At 42.9% G+C, this 22,048-nt stretch overlaps 1 protein-coding gene across 1 annotated transcript; it reads right to left on the bottom strand.

The window, feature by feature from the left end:
• Window positions 1-17,166: 17,166 nt before the first annotated feature.
• Window positions 17,167-21,378, bottom strand: LOC147418543 (uncharacterized). The gene has a single exon (XM_086506939.1). The coding sequence runs from the start codon at window positions 20,026-20,028 to the stop codon at window positions 19,804-19,806; it is 225 nt and encodes a 74-aa protein (XP_086363065.1). The 5' UTR covers window positions 20,029-21,378; the 3' UTR covers window positions 17,167-19,803.
• Between the last annotated feature and the right edge of the window lie 670 nt (window positions 21,379-22,048).

The raw sequence follows: 22,048 nt of genomic DNA, 5'->3' as shown, positions 1-22,048 counted from the left end.
GACAATCTTTCAGAGAATTGACAGGTATTCAAAAAGTCTTCAATCTCTTTTAAGGTCTCATGACCAGCATAAGTGGCTGGGGCCACATATATACCTGCAACCTGCACTTGTACTTTGCTGCTTGCAAGATGATCTGCTTCTTGGTTCTGGTCTCTTCTAACATGCTTGAACTGAACCTCCTCAAAAAACTTCAGCAATTTCTTGATGGCATAGAACCAATGCTTTAATGAATCCCCTTTCACCTACCATTGGCCTAACAACTTCTTGATGACTAACAATGCATCACCTTTCACCACCAGCCTCGATATACCAAACTCGACACACTGTTTCAAACCTAATTGGAGGGTAAGATACTCTGCCTCATTATTGGTATGAACATCCTCCAAGTCGTAGGCTTTTGAAAAGATCACCCTGTTGCGTGGATCTCGTATCACCACACCTCCACCTGCTTTTTGCATTACCCTCCTACATGCTCCATCAAACCACATGGTAAAAGCTTCCGCTAAGTCAGGCTCCTCCTTGGTTTCATCCCACACCACCCTAGGATAGATCGGCAAATCAACCGCCTTGCTGACTAGAATATCTGCCAGGTGAGATTGACTTGTATGGTCAACTTTGAATTCAAACTCAAATTCTTGTAGCTCTATCACCCACTTCATGATCCGTTTCTCTGGCTTCAAGTGCAACACTACTTCCAGCAATAAATTATTGGCCGTTAGCACAACAAACTTTTGCACGATGAGATACACCTTGAACTTCCTGCAAGCAAAAACTAAGGCCATCACCCACTGTTCGGCTTCAGTGTAGGTTGCCTCCCTAGGACTTATCACCCAGATTTCAAAATAAATAGGTTTATAGCTCCTTCCCACCTTTTGCAACAGTACTGCCCCAATGGCCACAGTGCCTACCGTCATGGCAACATAAAAATCATCTTCATGATTGGGAGGACACACCGTAGGCAGTTGACACAAGATTTCTTTCACCTTGTCAAAAGCTACTTGAGCTTCTTCATCCCATTTCACATGATGGACTCAAGCCAAAAAGAATGCGGCAAAGCTTGAATTTTGACCATACATTGTGCCATTTCTATAAGTGACCCGTTTTTTCTCTCAGCAACAACATTTTGCTGAGGTGTATAAGAGAATGTACATAGCCAAAAATGCATTGAATTCATGAGAGATATACTCCCCCCCTCGATCGGAATGGAGGGTGCCCATAGTACATTTCGAGACATTTTCAGCCATAGCCAGAAATTGTTTGAAGCACATAAATACTTCGGAATTCGCTTTAAGTGGAAATACCCATGCACGCCTGGAGTAATCATCAATGTAAGTCACGAAGTAAAGGTAATTGCCCAAGGACGGAGTTTGCATGGGCCCACAAACATAACTATGCACAAGCTGCAACCTACGTGTGGCCCGAACTGAACCATCCTTTGGAAACTTAGAATGCTGCATCTTAACCAAAATATAGCCTTCACAAACATGTTTGACAGATGCTTCAAGAGGCGGCAAAGAAGAACCATATAAGATTTCTACAAACGCAGCAAACTGGCAAAATTCAGATGACCAAAACGTGCATGCCAATGTTTTTCATCTAAAATAGCCCTTGAATCTGCAACAACATTTGCAAAATTTTGTCCACACTTGTCATACAAAGTGAGCTTATACAGCCCACGACACAAAAGGCCAGATGCAACAATGTCATCACCAAAACTGAGATCATGAAATGTACATCTGTCATCCACAAATTTGACTACAAGTCCAAATCTAGCAAGTGTGGATACAGACAAGAGATTCTTCTTGATCCCCAATACATAAATTAAGTGCATCAACAAGTGTGAAGGAACTGCCATTTGCAGCAGTAAGCACAATCTTTCCAACTCCCTGAACCGGATAAGAGACATTGTTGGCACAAGTGACTGAATTCCCATGAGGGACAGACTCGAGAGAGGTGAACAATTCACGATGTAAGGTAATGTGCTTTGTAGCACCACTGTCAAAATATCACACATGTGAATTTGCAGCAACTGACAAGCATGCATCATGGACAGCAGGATTGTAAGTGCACTCTGTGCTAAAAGCCCATTCTGCATCAACATTAGCAACACAGTCTCCTTTCAGAAGACTCAACAATGGCTGCATTTGTAGTGGAACCAGCATTTGCAGTGTAACCACCCTCTTTCTTCTTAGCCTCTTTGGCCTTCAACTTAGGACACGACTTGATCAAGTGATCATTAGCTTTACAATAATGGCAACACATTTTCTTTTTGCCCTGATCACCAAAATTTTCGGACGATTGCTGCCAGCAGAAGCATTAGGAACATAATTTTTTCCACTGACAACAAAACTATAAGAAGTGGCTGTATTGCTGTTACCACCCTTTCTTTGAGAAGCAATAAAAGCCTGTTCAACTGCACACTGCCTACTCCTGTTTTTTCTACAAAGTTGCTCTTGCAAAAGCAATGTGCATAATGCATCAAACTTGACAACTCCAGAATTTCCTTGGGTCATAAGTCTCCAAGTACTAGCAAAAGTCTCGTAAGAATCTGGTAAGGCTTCAAGAACAACTGCACAAGGGAACTGTCTGAAATGACTTCACCTGCAGAATTTAGTTGCTCATTGATATCCTTGACACTAGCAAGGAAAGTGTCCATATCATCTTCCTCATGCATAATCTTCGACTCCAGCTCTTTACAGAGCAAAGCAATTTTAGCCTCATTGCGGCTTGCATAAAGACCAACCAAAATATCCCAAGCCTGTTTTGTAGATTTTGCTGAACGGATGTGATGAACAATGGTGCGCTTCACAGACAATGCAATCAATGCATGAGCTTGCACATCCTTTAAATCCCAACGAGCTTGCTCTACTGTAGGCAAAACAACTCTAATAGCAGAAATCCTTGCAGCAAGACCTGCAACATCCTCAACATCGCCTACATCCTCAGAACCATGACGTACATCAATGCCTTGCACAATATTCCAGACGCCCTTTATAGACATGCTTAATCACTTCTTAATGCAAGTAGAGAATTGCAGATTTACTGTATGCATAGATGAGAGGATTTCTCCCTTCCTAATGATTAATTTCCCCTAATTAAATCCTAATCCATGAGCAATTGATTCTAATTAAATTATTTACACATTATGGAGTAATAGAATGCAATGGACCATTCCCACCTCAAAGCTGACTTGATTTTTTATCACAGTGGTGACTAGTGGATGATTCCTTAAACATGCATTAAACTATGATTAAGAGTGACTAATTTCTTGAAGTGATTACTAATTAGATTAAGTTTATGCAATAGATCATGGACTCGGAGAATTAGAGAGTATCTAATGAGTGTTTTGACTATGATTATGCATACTAGATGCGGAATTAAGAGAATATTATAGAGGGAATTACAACAAGCATGAATTAAATCGAAAATTACCATGGTTACGGCTGAATTCCTCTCAAAATTCTGATGCAAGGGCCTCCTTGAGACGAGAAACGGGCAACACCTTCCTCCCTAGCTCCTCTTCCAAAGACTATTTCCGCCGGCAGCACCTCCTCAAGGTGTGTGTGTGTGTAGGAGTGTGTGTGTGTGTGTACTTAGTGTGTGTGTGAGAATATATGTGTGCTTGTGTGTGTGTGAGCATGCTCTTATATAGGCTCACAAGCTGAAAAATTTGAATTTGCCTGCTATATGCATCTGGAGGAGTACTCACTTCATGCATGGCAGATCTAGTTGCATACTTACCAAGTGTCCCAACCTGCTCAAGAGCTCACTTAGTCTCTCTCTCTCTCTCTCTCTCTCTCTCTTGCATGGAAAGTAGCCCACGAGCCGTGTGAGTGTGTGAGGGCGCCCTCTTACTGCCAAACTCACTCTGCATTGGCCTGGAGCCAGTTCCCACACAGCCCCCCGAGTCCCGGTGCCTCCCCGCACAACTTTAGGAAAATTTAATTTTAACCTAAGACGGGCAATACGAATCAGAATTTAATGTCGGAACTTGCTATACTAAGCTCTAACTAAGGTGTATTAACCTGGGTACCTGCCATGTTTAGCAGCCCCCCGACGTTCGAAAATGCATTTTTTTCAAATTTGGGATAGGGGTGCAGTTTTTCGAGACAGTCAAAACTGACGGGTCGGGTGACCAAAAACTTATTATTTTTGGAGAATTTTTACAAAAATTATTTTAATTCACTTTTGGAAGCTTTATGACATTCTAAACATCATGGCATCGACAGATTTTGGCAAACTGCTAAAAATAGTAACTTTTTCCATTATGATTGTTTCATGGTACAATGGTGTTCTTTTAGCTCGGGGTCGGAGACCTTACAGGATGTGTGTGCATGAAGCAACGTGTTCATTTTTCCCTAATTTTTCACCGTATCTTGCCAATTGTGTGTTTACACACTCTAATTGCACATTAATTCCTTGCTAATTTCACTATTTTTTCTAACTTACACACTAATTTGTTTCTAAGGTTTGTAGCTTTCAAACATTCAATCAATCTTCATTGGAAAGGTAATCAAGGTGGTATTCACAAATCTCCCTAGAATCTAAACATGTGTAGAGATGTGTAAAGATTCCACGATGACACTATGTCTATGCTATGATATGCTATTTTAATTACAACGCCATGTCGATGCTATGTTATGCTATGAATTTTTTTGAATTGTTCATTTTCATGCCGTCGTAATGCCGAAATTTTTTAGATTTGGTGGCGTTTGAAATTGACAAGTTCAATTGTTAACTGGTGAATGTACATTGCTTATTGTGTGCCTAATTGATCTAGTTGCATGCCTGAATGGTATATTACAAGTGTGTGTGGACTAAAATCAAGTGTGTGTGCATTCTAATTGAGTGTGTGTATGCTTAATTTTAGGTGTGTGTGCACTACGTTGCCCTTGTTTGTGCACCTAAAAATCAATGTGTGCTTAATGATTTTTCAATTGTGATGATTGATTTGTGTTTTGGTCATGCCCAGCTAAAGATTTGTGAAATCACATTTCCCTTTTGTGTGCGCACCTAAATATTGGTAAAATTTGCCAATTATTTATGTGTGTGTGTGCTTAAAACGTGCTTGATGTGCATGATTAATTCAATTTTTAATTGCATATTTGATGTGTGTAATGGTTAATTGTTGCGTATTTGAGCTCAAAACAGGGATTTACACACTTCAAATGCGTCAAATTTTGTCGCTACTTTTGCCGGTTTAATTACCTAGTTTGGATTTTATTGATGAAATTATTGGCAATTGAACTGATGTGATTATTGTGATTTTATTTGGCTGCACTAATCCCCTATGTGTGGAGAATTTTCAAAAAATTTTGGGATATTTTTTACAAAATTTTGGGATATTTTTTACAAAATTTTGGCAAATTTTTACTACGTTTTTCATTAATTTTCACTTAATACCGTAAAAAATTGATATCATCTGATCTTTACGAGCTGTTTTGTGTGATTATTTAAGCATTATTTTGAGTGCATTTGTGCCCTCTTTGGTCGAATTTTGAGCGTTTTGCTGTTTTCGAGGGTCGGGTTGATGATTTTGTCGAATTTGGTGTTTTTGGTAAAAATTGCTATTTCTGGTGTGCTTATGATTGTTGAAAGTGTTCAATTGTGATTGTCGATGATTTTTAGAGATTTTTTTGGATTTTTGTAGCAATTTTTGGGATTTTTGAATGATTTTTTGTGTCCTCGGGTGATTTTCGACCTAATTTTGGCACTTTTGGACGTTTGAAGCAATTCTCGAGCTTCGATGCCTGTCTTTTCCCCACCTTGCCTTTCAGCACTTGAACTCTCCTCGTTGGATAGATCTTTACGGTCCCTTGGGATAGTTTCCTATGGCGTTAAAATAAATTTCTTCATCTTCCTTCTTCTTCTTCTGCCGCCACTTTCTCACTTCGTGGCATGTGAACCCACCCCATCACACACACACACACACTCACACACACATACTCTCCCACTCTCTCTTGCCTCCCCCCCCCCCCCCCCTCTCTCTCTCTCTCTCTCTCTCTCTCTCTCTCTCTTGTTGAGCTTATATGTGAAGCTACTCAATATATGGCTTCTCTATATATGGCACTCAGGTCCCCTCTATATATACATCATCTCATGTGTGTATTCTACACACTTTGGGGTTCTACTTCTGTGCTCTCTCCTTCTCTCTCAACATGGTATCAGAGCAGTACGTTTTTGTTTCCGATTTTTCTCTTAATCAAAATCGATTTTGCAGAAACTACCCGCTTGAGGGATCGGAATCAATGTGGTCTACAACTTTGCAGAAGGAAGTTTCTTCAAATTCTGCACCGATTTTGGGTTATCGTTCACGGACTGCGTACATACCTGAAAAACAGCTTCCGCGTTTTGTTTTTGATTTTGCTGCTAATTGGAAATGATTTTGCAGAAACAACCTGCTGAACAGACCGGAATCGATGTGGTCTACAACTTTGCAGAAGGAAGTTTTTTCAAATTCTGCACCGATTTTGAGTTATCGTTCGCGGACTGCGTACATACCTGAAAAGAAACTTCCGTTTTTTGTTTTTGATTTTTCTGCTAATTAGAAACGATTTTGCAGAAACTACTCGCCAAACAGACCGGAATTGATGTGGTCTACAACTTTGCAGAAGAAAGTGTTTTCAAATTCTGCACCGATTTTGAGTTATCGTTCGCGGACTGCGTACATACCTAAAAAGCAACTTCCGCTTTTTGTTTTCGATTTTTCTGCTAATTGAAAACGATTTTGCAAAAACTACCGCTCAAGGAGACTGGAATCGATGTGGTCTACAACTTTACAGAAGGAAGTGTTTTCAATTTCTTTACCGATTTTGAGTTATCGTTCGCGGACTGCGTATATACCTGAAAAGCAATTTTTGCTTTTTGTTTCTTGATTTTTCTGCTTATTGAAAACGATTTTGCAGAAACTACCCGCACGTGAAAGACCGGAATCGATGTGGTCTACAACTTTGCAGAAGAAAGTGTTTTCAAATTCTGCATCGATTTTGAGTTATCGTTCGCGGACTGCGTACATACCTAAAAAAGCAATTTTCGTTTTTTGTTTTTTATTTTTCTGCTTATTGAAAACGATTTTACAGAAACTACCCGCGTGAGAGACCGGAATCGATGTGTTCTACAAGTTTGCAGAAGAAACTACCCGCAATGGGGATTGGAATCGATGTGGTCTATAACTTTGCAGAAGAAAGTTTCTCTAAATTCTGCACCGATTTTGGGTTATCGTCTCGGACTGCGAATATGTAATTTGAAAATCAAAATTTTACTTTTTGCTTTTGATTTTTCTCATAATTGAAAACTTCTCAATTATATTTTTCTTCATCAATCATATATTTGTTACTGACGTAACTTTGCTGCAGAAGCCAGTTACACATCGTTCCGATTCAGTCGAGCCGTTCATGATCGTCCAAATTCTATCGAGCTACTGTTGGTACATGATCTTTTGTTATATGATATACTCGTTCATTGATTCTCATATAATTATTCTTTTAGAGATATAGTTTACGTCGTTTTATTGATAATTTCTCATTGATACCATAGTGATTTTGATGGTACCACGATGATGTTTTGTTAATACTTTGGTCATGGTGATTTTCGTTGATACCATGATGATATGTCATTGATACCATGGTTATTCTCGGTGGTGCCATGATGATATTTCGTTGATACCATGGTTATTCTCGGTGATTCCATGATGATATTTCGTTGATTCCATGGTGATTTTTGTTGATACCATGATGATGTTTTGTTGATACCATGGTTATTCTCGGTGATACCATGATGTTGTTTCGTTGATACCATGGTTATTTTCGGTGATGCCATGATGATGTTTCGTTGATACCATGGTTATTCTCGGTGATGCCATGATGTTGTTTCGTTGATACAATGATTATTCTCGGTGATATCATGATGCTTTTTGTTGATACCATGATCATTTATTCATTTTTATTGATATAATGATGATATTTTGTTAATACTTTGATGGTATTCATTGATCACTACATTGATAAATGTTGTTTTATGTAGTATATACACATATCATTTGTATCACGTAATCACACATTTTGTACTTTTACGTTTATACTTTATGTACCATATGTTGTCGTGCGTATATATGTCGTCAAAAGAGTGGCGTCGCGAACCATCTCTTATGGCATTGTGAACGTAATTATTTCATTAACGATGCTAATAATTTTCATGACATGTTTTTTTTTTTTGGGAGTCTATGATCTATGTAGGATTGATCAAAGAATTGATTTTATGAAGACAAACTTGGTGACAATAAAAGATTTATGAAGATATGTTTGGTGATGCCATATTGATGACAACATGAAGACATGTTTGGTGATGCGATATTGATGACAAGCTACACAGCAGATTCACGGAGACACTTTTGATTACAAGCTAATCGATAGCTTTTACACCTCTTTATTAAACCTTTGTATTCATTATTGTATTTGATAGGAGTAATGTAACTCCTCATAAAACATTCATTGTAAAAGGAGTGATGTAGCTCCTCGTAAACATTTGTATATTCAATGATTTTTATAATATAACGGTGGGTGTATATAGAGCTGTGGGTTTTTCTCTTGATCCCCCAAGGGTTTTTTCATCCACAGTTAGGGACCCTTATTTGAGCGGGGGTGTTGAGCTTATATGTGAAGCTACTCAATATATGGCTTCTCTATATATGGCACCCAGGTCCCCTTTATATATACATCATCTCATGTGTGTATTCTACACACTTTGGGGTTCTACTTCTGTGCTCTCTCCTTCTCTCTCAACATCTCTCTCTCTCTCTCTCTCTCTCTCTCTCTCCCTCTCCAAACGATTATTTTCTCTCTCTCTTCCTACCTTTCCCTCCCCTCTGTCGTATAACCTCCACCCTTGCTCTCTTTCTTATCTCTCTCCACTATGCCCCTCCACTGCCGCTGTCAGACGTCAAGCCACGCCGCCATGTCAGCACCACACGCCTCTCTCGTCTTCTCTCCAGCGCGTGCCCTCTCTCTCTCTCTCTCTCTCTCTCTCTCTCTCTCTCTCTCTCTCTCTCTCTCTCTCTCTCTAGCTCGCACCACAGGCTCTCTCTCTTTTACTCTCTCCCGTAGCTCCCGCTTAGGCCCGGACCCGCCCGCATATGACGCTGCTGCACGCCAAGGGCTCGCCGCCTTCACCTCTCCTCACATCACCCAACACGTCAACCTCGCCACATGCGCGCGCCATCATTGCCACCCCCTTTTTGTGCGCTACTGTCAGATTCGCTGGTCAACCTTGCCACCGACATAAGCATGTAAGAAGGTAATAAATTATTTATTTATTTTGCATTATTTTATTTGATTACAATTACGATTTAAAAAAAAAAAAAATTCACAAAAACAATAATAAATCTAAAGAAAACCATTAAAAGAATAAAAAACGGGTTCTTAATATTCACATAAAATAAATAAATAAATCACATAAAAATTAAAAATAAAAATGCATAAAAAATAGAAAAAAGAATAATTTAAAAAAAATCCAAAATTCAAACGATAAAAATAAAAAAAGGTTAAGAAAGTTACAAACGAAAAAAATATTACAAAAAATGTTAAAAAATTCATTAAAACTCACAAAAAATCATAAATTGTTCCAAATATCACAAGAACTTTAAAAAAATCATAAAATATTCAAAAAAGTCCATAAAAATTACAAAATATCTATTTTTTTAAAAAAATTCAAAATTTCTCCAAAAAAGTTATAAAAAATAAAAAATGTATCAAAAAAAAAAAATCACAGAAAATAATAAAATTAAAAAGAGAGTCATTGAAAGAGGAAAAAAAGAAAAGAAAACACACTGTTGAAAAGAAGTTACACGCCGCAAAGCGAGCAAAAGTCAAGAAGAGCAGCCAGGAAAAAACCCGAGAAGAAGCGAACTGGTTCAACCGAAAAAAGCAAGCAAAAAGACCAACTCAAAGCCGTGAGTGGTAGAAAAGTTTTAAAATTTGTCAAAATCAATCATTGCAAATTAACTTCCAGTTGGACGAACAGGGGCCACTCACTTGTGATTGCAGATTAGATTAGTACAAGCAACATAAATTCTGCTAATCGATACCAAAATCTGCTAGGAGATAGTTACTACAGAAAACCGACATGGACTCAAATCGAGTTGAGAGTTCAAGTACAACGGAGCAAGCCAGTAGTAGTGGCAACACAGGTACAAGTACACCAGAGCAGATTTTACAGCTCTATGGCTACAATGGAGATAAAGTTTTATACGCAGATTCAGAAAGCCATAGATACTTGATGAGCAGTAAAAGCAACATAGGAGCACGATTCTATTGATAAGAGTAAAGCAAGATTTAAAGAACTCCCAAATGTTCACAGACTTCAGTGGAGCGAGGTATTGCAAGCTCAAAGATGAAGTGTAGAAAGAAGTGCAAAAAATTAACCCAAGTGTCCAGAAATCTGCACAAGCCAACAAAACATAAGATGGTGCATATGCAATCAGGGGGTTCAAGGCGGGATCAATGACTTGAACGTTGGTGTGATAGTGAATCTCAACAAATAAAGGGTGGAACTGATTCTCAGGAGGAAGGGATACCTCCATGTAAGCATCCACTAAATCCAGTTGGGAAAATGGATTTGAAAAGGTATTCACAGTAGCTTCAAGGAGCGGCCAGAGCTTGGATTTGCTCAAATCCTTGGAGAGGTGTGGAATGCCAATTAATGGACTAGTCTTGCGAGGCGGCTCGTCGCGTCAGAGCTGTGCTTTGGTGTTGGACAAGTTTTGTGCGGGCGTCTTTGGCAAACGCGGCAAAGGTTGAGACCAGGGTGGAGACGGATACCATTACGACCATCTCGAGGGAGTAAGAGCTACACTTGAGGGAGGTTTGCTGCAAGAATTCTTGGTGGACAGCATGTGGACGTAGTTGATCCACAATAACTTGACTTGCAGGAGCTTGGTTCCCAAGGAATGCACGGTCTGCAAGGGGTCGGCTCTGTGTGGATTTACCCATAGTAAGAGATTTAGCATCAGGGGTGGCGGTTATGGATGTGGGAGCTTTGCAGATTGCAGTAGCACCTTGATCTGCCACGTTTTCTTCTGGAGGGGTGATGGAAATCTTTGACGCAACAGGCTGGTCTCCAAGTGTTGCATCAAGGTTGGCGTCGACAGAGCTAGGTTTCGACAACCAGGTTTTCGACTGCGGCAAGGTCTTCATCTGCAGGATGGTCGACTTCGTCTGCATGAAGGTCTTCAGCAACCAAGTGCCCTAAGAAGACTTTGATGACGGTTGCATCACTGTCAACATCGCATCTGCATTAGCTTCGCATGAGGAGGAGCACGTAGCTCCTTCTGCACGGGTGGCAACTTCCACAGTTGTACAGGTGGCATACAACATGCGCCTGCGGCGGCAGCTGGTATTTCAAAGCGTCTACAACAGAGGGTTCAGTAGAGTGATCATCTTTTGCACAACAGGTTTGTCGTCTGCAGCAGCCGTGCGAGTCTTGTTGACTACAACAGTGTTGGCAGCAGTAGGATGGGCTGCAGAGTCTACATACCGAGGTGCGATGACACCTCCCTCTGCAGCATGGAAAGGACAGCCGTAGTAGGTTGGTTGGCTTGAACCATTGTTTGGTTTAGGGAAGCCGGGTTTCCAGGGAACACCACAATAACGGTCGCATGACCATCACCATCTTCGGTAGGCAGCAAGATTCCAATCGAAGGTAGTAATCATGACCTGGTCATCACAAGCAATGTCAACATCTGCATGTTTGAAGGAGGTAGGGCAAGCAATGGTGCTTGTAGGAGGGGCCTGCGACTTAATCAAAGAGGCTGATGGAGGTGCAACAACAGGGGGGCCTTCGAGCTTGAGGTGGGGGGTACCTTCCCACAGCAAGGGATCCGTAGAGGGCATGGAGAGCTCGCCGTAGGGCAGCTAGGAGAACCAGCAGGAGGATATTTGCCCATAGCATTAATGGATGTGCAGTAGGGAAGGCGGGAATCATGGCTAGGCTCAGTGCAGGGCAGCCAGGGTCATCTGCTGCGATGATACTATGTTAAGAAAAAGGAGAAGGAGAGATCTCTCACACACAGAGAGAGAGAGAGAGAGAGAGAGAGAGAGAGAGAGAGAGGTGCGTAGACAAGAAGGAAGGCATTAGCCAAGGCGATCAAGGTGATAGGCAGGAATCCGATATGTTATTGATGACCAAGGGTGCAGTTATATACACATGATGGGAGGTTGTTACACGGTTACAAGGTTCATGTGATTCATGAGGATTCAAGCCGTTTGACATCTCATGTGATGACATGGATGGATGATGTGGATTAATGTTCCCACACGCCCCCGTAAGTCACATCGTCCATACAGAGGCATGTATAGATACATAGTAGGAAATGCAATCTACTGTATGCTTTGATTTGTACAATTATGCTCATGCAGTGTTGAGGATGGTTCATCTTCAAACACTTCAACCGGGATCTAGGTTTGACTTCATGATGAAGAAGATTAGCAGCTCCAATCACTGCGTTGGTCAAGCTTTGAAAGGCTTTTTCAGGTTCACTGCATGCATGCTTTCTCGAGTTTGGACATGACCTACTCGCCCACGCAAGTGAGATGAAAGCATCAATCTAACTTTGGGAGTATGATTCGATGTCGAGGGTAAGGTATATTGGCCATAGAGAAATTTGTAGAGCTTGGCCACCTGATGTAGGTGGATGAAGGTGAAGAGAACGAGGGTGGTATGGCAAATGGCTTGCTGGAGGTTGTGGAGGAGTGATCTTAGCAGCTCTTGCGTGGTTAGGAGATAGCTTGGATGGAGTTGTTGGAATCATGAGCTTGAGTAAACATTAGCTTGTCCACCAAGGTCAAAAGCAATAGAAGACCAAGAGGTTGTACAAACATTTAGCGTTTGCAAGACGCCTTGCAGCATTCTAGCTGCCAATGAAAGAAAAATATCATTGGTCTGTGTCGAAGGAAACGGGTTCAAGACGGGATCAATGACTTGAACGTTAGTGTGGTAGTAAATCTCAACAAATAAAGGGTGGAACTGATTCTCAGGAGGAAGGGATACCTCCATGTAAGCATCTAGTAAATCCAGCTGGGAAAATGGATTCGAAAAGGTGTTCAGAGTAGCTTCAAGGAGAGGCCAGAGCTTGGATTTGCTCAAATCCTTGGAGAGGTGTGATGGACTAGTCTCGCGAGGCGGCTTGTCGTCAGAGCCGTGCTTTGGTGTTGGACAAGTTTTGTGTGGGCGTCTGGCAAACGCGGCAAAGATTGAGACCAGGGTGGAGAAAGATACAAACACGACCATCGACGAGGGACTAAGAGCTACAATTGAGGGAGGTTTGTTGCAAACATTCTTGGTGGGCAGCATGTGGATGTAGTTGATCCACAATAACTTGACTTGCAGGAGCTTTGTTCCCAAGGAATGCACCGTCTGCAGGGGGTCGGCTCCGTGTGCATTTACCCATAGTAAGAGATTTAGCATCAGGAGTGGCGGTTATGGATGTAGAAGCTTTGAAAATTGCAGTAGCACCTTGAGCTGCCACGTTTTCTTTTGGAGGGGTGGCGGCAATCTTTGCCGCAACAGGCTGGTCTCCAAGCGTTGCATCAAGGTTGGCGTAGAGACAGCCAGGTTTTCGACAACCATGTTTTTGAATGCGGCAAGGTCTTCATCTGCAGGATGGTAGACTTCGTCTGCATGAAGGTCTTCATCAACCAAGTACCCTAGGAAGACTTTGATGACGGTTGCATCACCGTCAACATCAGCATATTCATTAGCTTGGCATGAGGAGGAGCGCGCAACTCCTTCTGCAGGGGTGGCGGCTTCCACAGTTGCAGAGGTGGCAGTACAACATGCACCTGCGTCAGCATCTGGTATTTCAGAAGCGTCTACAACAGAGGGTTTAATAGAGTGATCATCTTTTGGAGTAGGTTTGTCGTCTGCAGAAGCAGCCGTGGGAGTCTTGTTGACTGAAGCAGCGTTGGCAGCAGCAGGATGGGCTGTAGAGTCTACATACTGAGGTGCGACGACACCTCTGATTGCACCATGGGATGGACCAGCAGGTGGTTGGCTTGAACCATTGTTTGGTTTGGAGAAGCCGGGTTTCGAGGGAACACCACAATAACGATCGCATGACCATTACCATCTTCAGCAGCAAGATTCCAAAGGAAGGTAGAATCATGACCTGGTCATCACAAGCAACATCAACATCTGCATTTTTGGAGGAGGTAGGGTGAGCAACAACGCCTGTAGGAGGGGTCTGCGCCTTAATCGAAGAGGCTAATGGAGGTGCAACAACCGTGGGGACTTCGGGATTGAGGTGGGGGTACCTTCCCACAGCATAGGATCTGTAGAGGGCATGGAGAGCTCGCCGTATTGCAGCCAGGAGAACCAGCAGGAGGTTCTTTGCCCATAGCATTAATGGATGTGCAGTAGGCAAGGGCGGGAAGCATGGCTGGGTCAGCGCAGGGCAGCCAGGGTCGTTTGCTGCGATGATACTATGCTGAGAAGAAGGAGAAGGAGAGATCTCACGGGGGGGGGTGGGGGGGGGGGGGGGAGAAGAGAGAGAGAGAGAGAGAGAGAGAGGTGCGTAGACAAGAAGCAAGGTGTTAGGCAAGGCGATCAAGCTGATAGGCAAGAAGCCGATATGTTATTGATGACCAAGGGTGTAGTTATATACACATGATGGGAGGTTGTTACACAGATACAAGGTTCAAACCATGAGGATTCAAACCATTTGACATCTCATGTGATGACATGGATGGATAATGTGGACTAATGTTCCCACATGCCCATGTAAGACACATCGTCCATACAGAGGCATGTATAGATGCATAGTAGGAAATGCAATCTATTGTATGCTTTGATTTGTACAATTCTGCTCATGCAGTCTTGAGGATGGTTCATCTTCAAACACTTCAACCCGGATCTAGGTTTGACTTCATGATGAAGAAGATTAGAAGCTCCAATCACTGCGTTGGTCAAGCTTTGAAAGGATTTTTCAGGTTCACTGCATGCATGCTTTCTCGAGTTTGGACATGACCTACTCGCCCACGCAAGTGAGATGAAAGCATCAATCTAACTTTGGGAGTATGATTCGATGTTGAGGGTACGGTATATTGGCCATAGAGAAATTTGTAGAGCTTGGCCACCTGATGTAAGTGGATGAAGGTGAAGAGAACGAGGGTGGTATGGCAAATGGCTTGCTGGAGGTTGTGGAGGAGTGATCTTAGCAGCTCTTGCGTGGTTAGGAGATAGCTTGGATGGAGTTGTTGGAATCATGAGCTTGAGTAAACATTAGCTTGTCCACCAAGGTCAAAAGCAATAGAAGACCAAGAGGTTGCACAAACATTTAGCGTTTGCAAGACGCCTTGTAGCATTCTAGCTGCCAATGAAAGAAAAATATCATTGTTCTGTGTCAAAGGAAACGGGTTCAAGGAGGGATCAATGACTTGAACGTTAGTGTGGTAGTGAATCTCAAGAGATAAAGGGTGGAACTGATTCTCAGGAGGAAGGGATACCTCCATGTAAGCATCTAGTAAATCCAATTGGGAAAATGGATTTGAAAAGGTATTCAGAGTAGCTTCAAGGAGAGGCCAGAGCTCGGATCTGCTCAAATCCTTGGAGAGGTGTGATGGACTAGTCTCGCGAGGCGGCTTGTCGTCAGAGCCGTGCTTTGGTATTGGACAAGTTTTGTGTGGGCGTCTTTGGCAAATGCGGCAAAGGTTGAGACCAGGGTGGAGACAAATACCATTACGACCATCATCCAGGGAGTAAGAGCTACAATTGAGGGCGGTTTGCTGCAAGAATTATTGGTGGGCAGCATGTGGACATAGTTGATCCACAATTACTTGACCTACAGGAGCTTGGATCCCAAGGAATGCACCATCTGCAGGGGGTCGGCTCTGTGTGGATTTACCCACAGCAAGAGATTTAGTATCCGAGGTGGCGGTTATGGGTGTGACAACATTATATATTGCAGTAGCATCGTGGGCTGCAACGTTTTCTTCTGGAGGGGTGGCGACAATCTTTGGCACTTCGTCTGCATTCAGGTCTTCAACAACCAAGTGCCCTAGGAAGACTTTGATGATGGTTGCATCACCATCAACATCAGTATCTGCTTTAGCTTGGCATGAGGAGGAGCGCGCAACTCCTTCTATAGAGGTGGCAATTACCAGAGTTGCACAGGTGGCAGTACAACATGCCCCTGCATCGGCAGCATGTATTTTAGAAGCGTCTACAACAGATGGTTCAATAGCGTGGTCATCTTTTGCAGCAGGTTAGTTGTCTGTAGCAATTATGGGAGTCTTGTTGACTAAAGCAGCTTTGGTAGCAGCAAGATGGGCTGCAGGGTCTACATATCGAGGTGCGGTGGCACCTCCATGACTGGAGCATGGGAAGGACCAGTTGGCCGCAGTAGGTGGGTTGGCTTGAACCATTGTTTGGTTTGGAGAAGTCAGGTTCCTAGGGAATGCGACAATAACGGTCGCATGACCATCACCATCTTCAGCAGCAAGATTCCAAAGGAAGGTAGTGATCATGACCTGGTCATTACAGGCAATGTCAACATCTACATGTTTGAATGAGGTAGGGCGACGAGCAGCGGCACCTGCAGGAGAGGTCTGCCCCTTAAGCAAAGAGACTGATGGAGGTGCAGCAGCTCAGGGCCCTCGGGCTTGAGGTGGGGTTACCTTCCCACATCATAGGATCCGCAAAGGGCATGGAGAGCTCGCCGTAGGGCAGCCAGGAGAACCAGCAGGAGGTTCTTCGCCCATAGCATTAATGGATACGCAGTAGGCAAGGTGGGAAGCATGGCTGGGCTCAACGCAAGGCAACTAGGGTCGTCTGTTGCGTGTAAAAGTAACTTATGATTTTAATAAGTGTGGACTTATTTCCACCTACCTCTTTTCCCAAAGTCCTTACACCTAATTCCCACATGGACCCCTTTTACCTATGCAAGCCTCAACATGTGTCTATTCCCACCTACCTATAATTCACATGTGATGGATAATCCTCACTCCCTCAACTTGTATATAAATCCCATTAGCTGCCCTCATTTGTAACAAGATCTTCACTCTCCATTCAAGTGCAATCTATTGTCATTGCTCTATTTCTATCTTGCACTCTCTTATGTATTGACATTAGCATATTAATTAATAGTGATATTAATCACATTTAAGTTAATCTCTAAGTTCTCACATGGTATCAGAGCGATAGAGCTTAAGATTAATTTTTATAATTAGCATTAAGAGTATTCCATCTCTCTAGCTCACACTCGAAGACTCACTCTCCATTCTTTTCAAGGAATCCGGAACCTCGAAAGATGGCCGAGTTAGCTTCTTCATCTTCCGCATCCACCTACAAGCCCCACTACATTATCGACAAGATTAACGACACTAACTACCAAGTGTGGAAGATTCGGATGGAACTCTACCTCATGCAACTTCAACTTTGGGACGTCACGTCAGGAGTCGAAGAGCAACCTGACCACCCCGAAGACCCCGAAGACAAAGATTCAACATACTTCATCGACACCTATAATACTTGGCATAGTAGAAACAATAGTGCCAAGATGGAGCTTATTCTCCATTTCCAAGATCGGCAAGTCCAAATGGTGAAAAAGCTAACTACTGCTAGCGCCATTTGGAAGTTCTTCGAGAAGAACTACGAGCACACTGACCTCGTCTACCAAGTTTCCTTGATCAAGAAATTGGTAAACACTACCATGCAAGAGGGTCAGTCATCCTCCAAGTTTTTGGAGACGTGGCAAATACTTCTAGATGAAGTACTTATCTCAGGGCTTGCCATCCCTGAAGAGCCTCAAAGTATGCTCTTATTGGATTCTCTACCTACATCATGGAGAGCCTTTATCACTACACAAGCCACCACGGATAACTTGTAGCTACAAAATCTTGCAGCCAAGATCCATCAGGAGGAAACACTTTGCGACCACACTAGCAGCTCGCAGAAGTCCACAACACTTGTCACTATGACAAGAAACTCACGTCCTTACAACGGCAAGAAGCCTCAACATTCGGGCCCTCCTCGACAACACAATAATTCTGGAAGAAAGTCGCAATTTCAAAGCCACCACAATCACCAAAATTCAAAGCAATGCGCCAACTGTCATTGCTTTGGACACCTCCCAAAGGACTGTCGACAACCACACTATCAAGGTAATCGTTCTATCTCTCACCCTAATCTATATCCTTCTTACTCTCAAGGGGGGACACGCCATGGCCAGCCATCTCCTTTTATTTATGGTCAAGCTCATTATGCTGACATATCTACTTATGATAGCCCATCTTATCCTTTGCAACTATATGCCACCACTATAGCGACTTCATATCCCAATATCTGGCTACTTGATACGGGCGCCACCCATCATATGACATATCACCTACACTGGCTATCCAACATCACTTATCTAGAACACCCTCTAGAAGTATGCCTCGATGATAATAGCATCCAGCTCGCCAAAGCCTATGGAGATGCTGTCATTAACCTACCTAATCGCCTACACACCACTATTTCTCACGTATATTATGTCCCTGGTCTTAAGAAAAATCTCATCTCTCTTTGCGAGCTAACCGATAACGGCATCATCATCAAATTCATGCGAGAAGGCTGCCACATTTCGGCACTAAACAAAGATGGCCAGTATGTCACACTTTTGGTCCCCAAAAGTGGGCGTCTTTATCCATTGGGTGACTCATCGCCGGCACATGCATCTGCATCATCCATAAAAACACAAGAACACACACTCAAATGGCATTATAGACTAGGACATATTTCTCAACATGTTTTGCACCAACTCACTCATCACCAACTTGCACTAGGTCTTCCCGAGCACCTCACTCACGTCACACTTTGTGAGGGCTGCATTCTTGCTAAAGCACATCATGTCCCATTTCCCACTTCATCATCACGAGCCACTGCACCTCTCGACCTCATCCACTCAGATGTTTGTGGCCCATTGCCCGTCAACTTCCTCACTGGCAATAAGTATATGCTTACTTTTATAGATGATTTCTCAAAATACACAACTACTTACTACATGGCCGAGAAATCCTCAACCTTCTCTCATTTTTGCACATTCAAGGCATTAGTTGAAACTAAACATGGTTGCCATATTAAAACTCTCCGCACAGATCTTGGTGGGGAATACACTTCTCATGCATTCAAAGATCTATGTCTCTCTGCTGGTATTCAACATGAATTCTCCATCACCGACCACCCACAACAAAACGGTCGTGCCGAGCGCAAGAATCGCACACTATTTGAAGCTGCTCATGCCATGCTTCTTCAAGCTAGCCTCCTAGACACCTATTGGGAAGAAGCTACCGCCACTGCATGCTACATTCAAAACCGCATTCCATCCACCCGCAATCCTACTACTACACCCTACACCCTCTAGCACGGTCACCCACCTCATCTTGGCCACCTTCGCATCTTTGGAAGCATTGCATACCCACTTGTGACACAACCTTTATCAAAACTATCACCACGTGCTCAATGCACAACTTTTGTCGGCTATGGTGATCGCTTTGGCATCAAGACATACCGCCTCTATATCCTAGACCATCACAAGTTTATCTTTGCCTGAACCGTCGTCTTTGATGAAGAATTCATCATCTCAGGCAAATCTTCTCCACCATTGCACCCTACATTTTCATCACCAGTCCACTCTTCTCATCAATCTTTGTTGACGGCCTCACCCACACACACACCCATGCAAATTTCCCACCCTTCTAGGCACAATCTTGAGCCTCCCTTCACCATCCAAAGGCCTTTCCTCATCCCCCATCCACCTCCTCATGTCTCGCATTCTCATGCACAGCCAATTGGCAACACTCCTGCACCACCTCTTGCACCCATCTCCTCACAGTTGACACCATCACCAACACCGTCCATCCCGACTGCCGCTACTTCTATCACACTGTAGACACTCAGTGTTCCACCTCGTGAGCTCCCATCACCTTCGCTACCGGTCTCACCTTCACAATTGCCATCTTTTTTCCACAACTCCCACGAAACCTTGCCAGGTACTGCCATCCCAGCAGATGTTGATGAAGTCGAGCCTCATAGCTCTACTTCTGCCACCTCGCCATCGAAACACACTTCGGCTATACACTTGGACCAAGCTGCCTCTAGCTCACATGGTCGCACCCGCTCTCTTCGCGAGATCTATGAAGACACCAATTTCTCTGCTGTCCTCAGTGATGAAATGGTTCTTGAACATCCACGAGAGACTCTTGAAGATGCCCTTCCCCTCTATGTTCTCGATGCCCTCGCTTCTAGCGAGAGCAAGCAGTGGCATGCCGCCATATTGGATGAACTCCAAGCCCTCAAAGAAGCTAACACTTGGGAGCTTGTGCCACCTCCTAAGAATCATAACATTGTCTCTTGTAAATGGCTATTAAAGAAGAAATACCACTCCAACGGCTCAGTTGATCGCCACAAGGCACGCCTTGTCGCTCACGGCTTCACTCAACAACAAGGTGTGGATTACTTCGACACCTATTCGCCAGTACTGGGTATGACTGCATTTCGGCTTCTTATTGCACTTGTTGCTAAGTTTAATCTTCTTTTACATCATCTTGATATAAAAACTGCCTTCTTACATGGCTTGCTCCAAGAGCTCATCTATATGCTACAACCTCCTCTTTTACATCATCTTGATATAAAAACTGCCTTCTTACATGGCTTGCTCCAAGAGCTCATCTATATGCTACAACCTCCTCATTTTGAAGACCCTCACCACCCTGATTATGTATGTAAATTGCATAAGCCCATTTATGGCTTAAAACAGTCTGCACGAGAATGATACATCCACATGCACTGCTACTTGCTCAAATGTGGCTGGGAACGTCTTATGGCAGACTACAATATCTACATATGGCAGACCTCTAAAGGCATGGCTATCTTAGGCCTCTTTGCGGATGACATTCCTCTTGTTGGCACATCGGAGTACATGCTTCTGCAAGCGATTGACTGCATCTCTCAGGCCTCATCTTGTAATTTTAGTTTGATCCCTACCAGATGAACTTCTCATTGAGGGGGGATAGCATGTATCTACGACATGGCTACTTCATAAAGCTCTTTTGTTCATCAATCTCATTGTTACAACGAGAAGTCTAGCCTTAAGGGGGGATGTAAAAGTAACTTATGATTTTAATAAGTGTGGACTTCTTTCCACCTACCTGTTTTCCCAAAGTCCTTACACCTAATTCCCACATGGACCCCTTTTACCTATGCAAGCCTCAACATGTGTCTATTCCCACCTACCTATAATTCACATGTGATGGATAATCCTCACTCCCTCAACTTGTATATAAATCCCATTAGCTGCCCTCATTTGTAACAAGGTCTTCACTCTCCATTCAAGTGCAATCTATTGTCACTGCTCTATTTCTATCTTGCACTCTCTTATGTATTGACATTAGCATATTAATTAATAGTGATATTAATCACATTTAAGTGAATCTCTAAGTTCGCACACTGCGATGATACCATGTAACTTTCTCTCTTGAGCATAAATTCCACACTTTACTTGGTGAAACCCTCTTCCACACCAACGTTCAAATCATGGATACCTTACCTTCAACACTCACCAATGACATTTCATTGGCAACTAGAGTGCCGCAAAGTGTTTTTTCAACACTAAATGTCTGCCTATCCTCATGGTCTTCTATTGCTTTTGACCTTGCTGGACAAGCTAATGTTTACTCAAGCTCATGCTTCTAGCAGCTCCATCCAAGAAATCTCGTAACCATGCAAGAGCTGTTAACATCACTCCTCCACAACCTCGAACGTCAAGCCATTTGCCACACCACCCTGGTTCTCTTCACCTTCATCCACCTACATCAGGTGGCCAAGCTCTACAAATTTCTCTATGGCCAATATAGGTTATCCTCCACATCGAATCATACTCCCAAATTTGGATTCATGATTTCATCTCACTTGCGCGTGTGAGTAGGTCATGTCCAAGCTCGAGAAAGCATGCATGCAGTGAACTTGACAAAGCCTTTCAAAGCTCGACCAAAGCAACAATCGGAGGTGCTAATCTTCTTCA

Source organism: Adiantum capillus-veneris, chromosome 30 (genome assembly GCF_014529385.1).
Source record: "Adiantum capillus-veneris isolate H3 chromosome 30, ASM1452938v2, whole genome shotgun sequence".
In the NCBI taxonomy this organism is placed as follows: Eukaryota; Viridiplantae; Streptophyta; class Polypodiopsida; order Polypodiales; family Pteridaceae; genus Adiantum; species Adiantum capillus-veneris.
The sequence above is the reverse complement of the archived record's forward strand: the minus strand, read 5'-3'. Positions and strand labels throughout refer to the sequence as shown.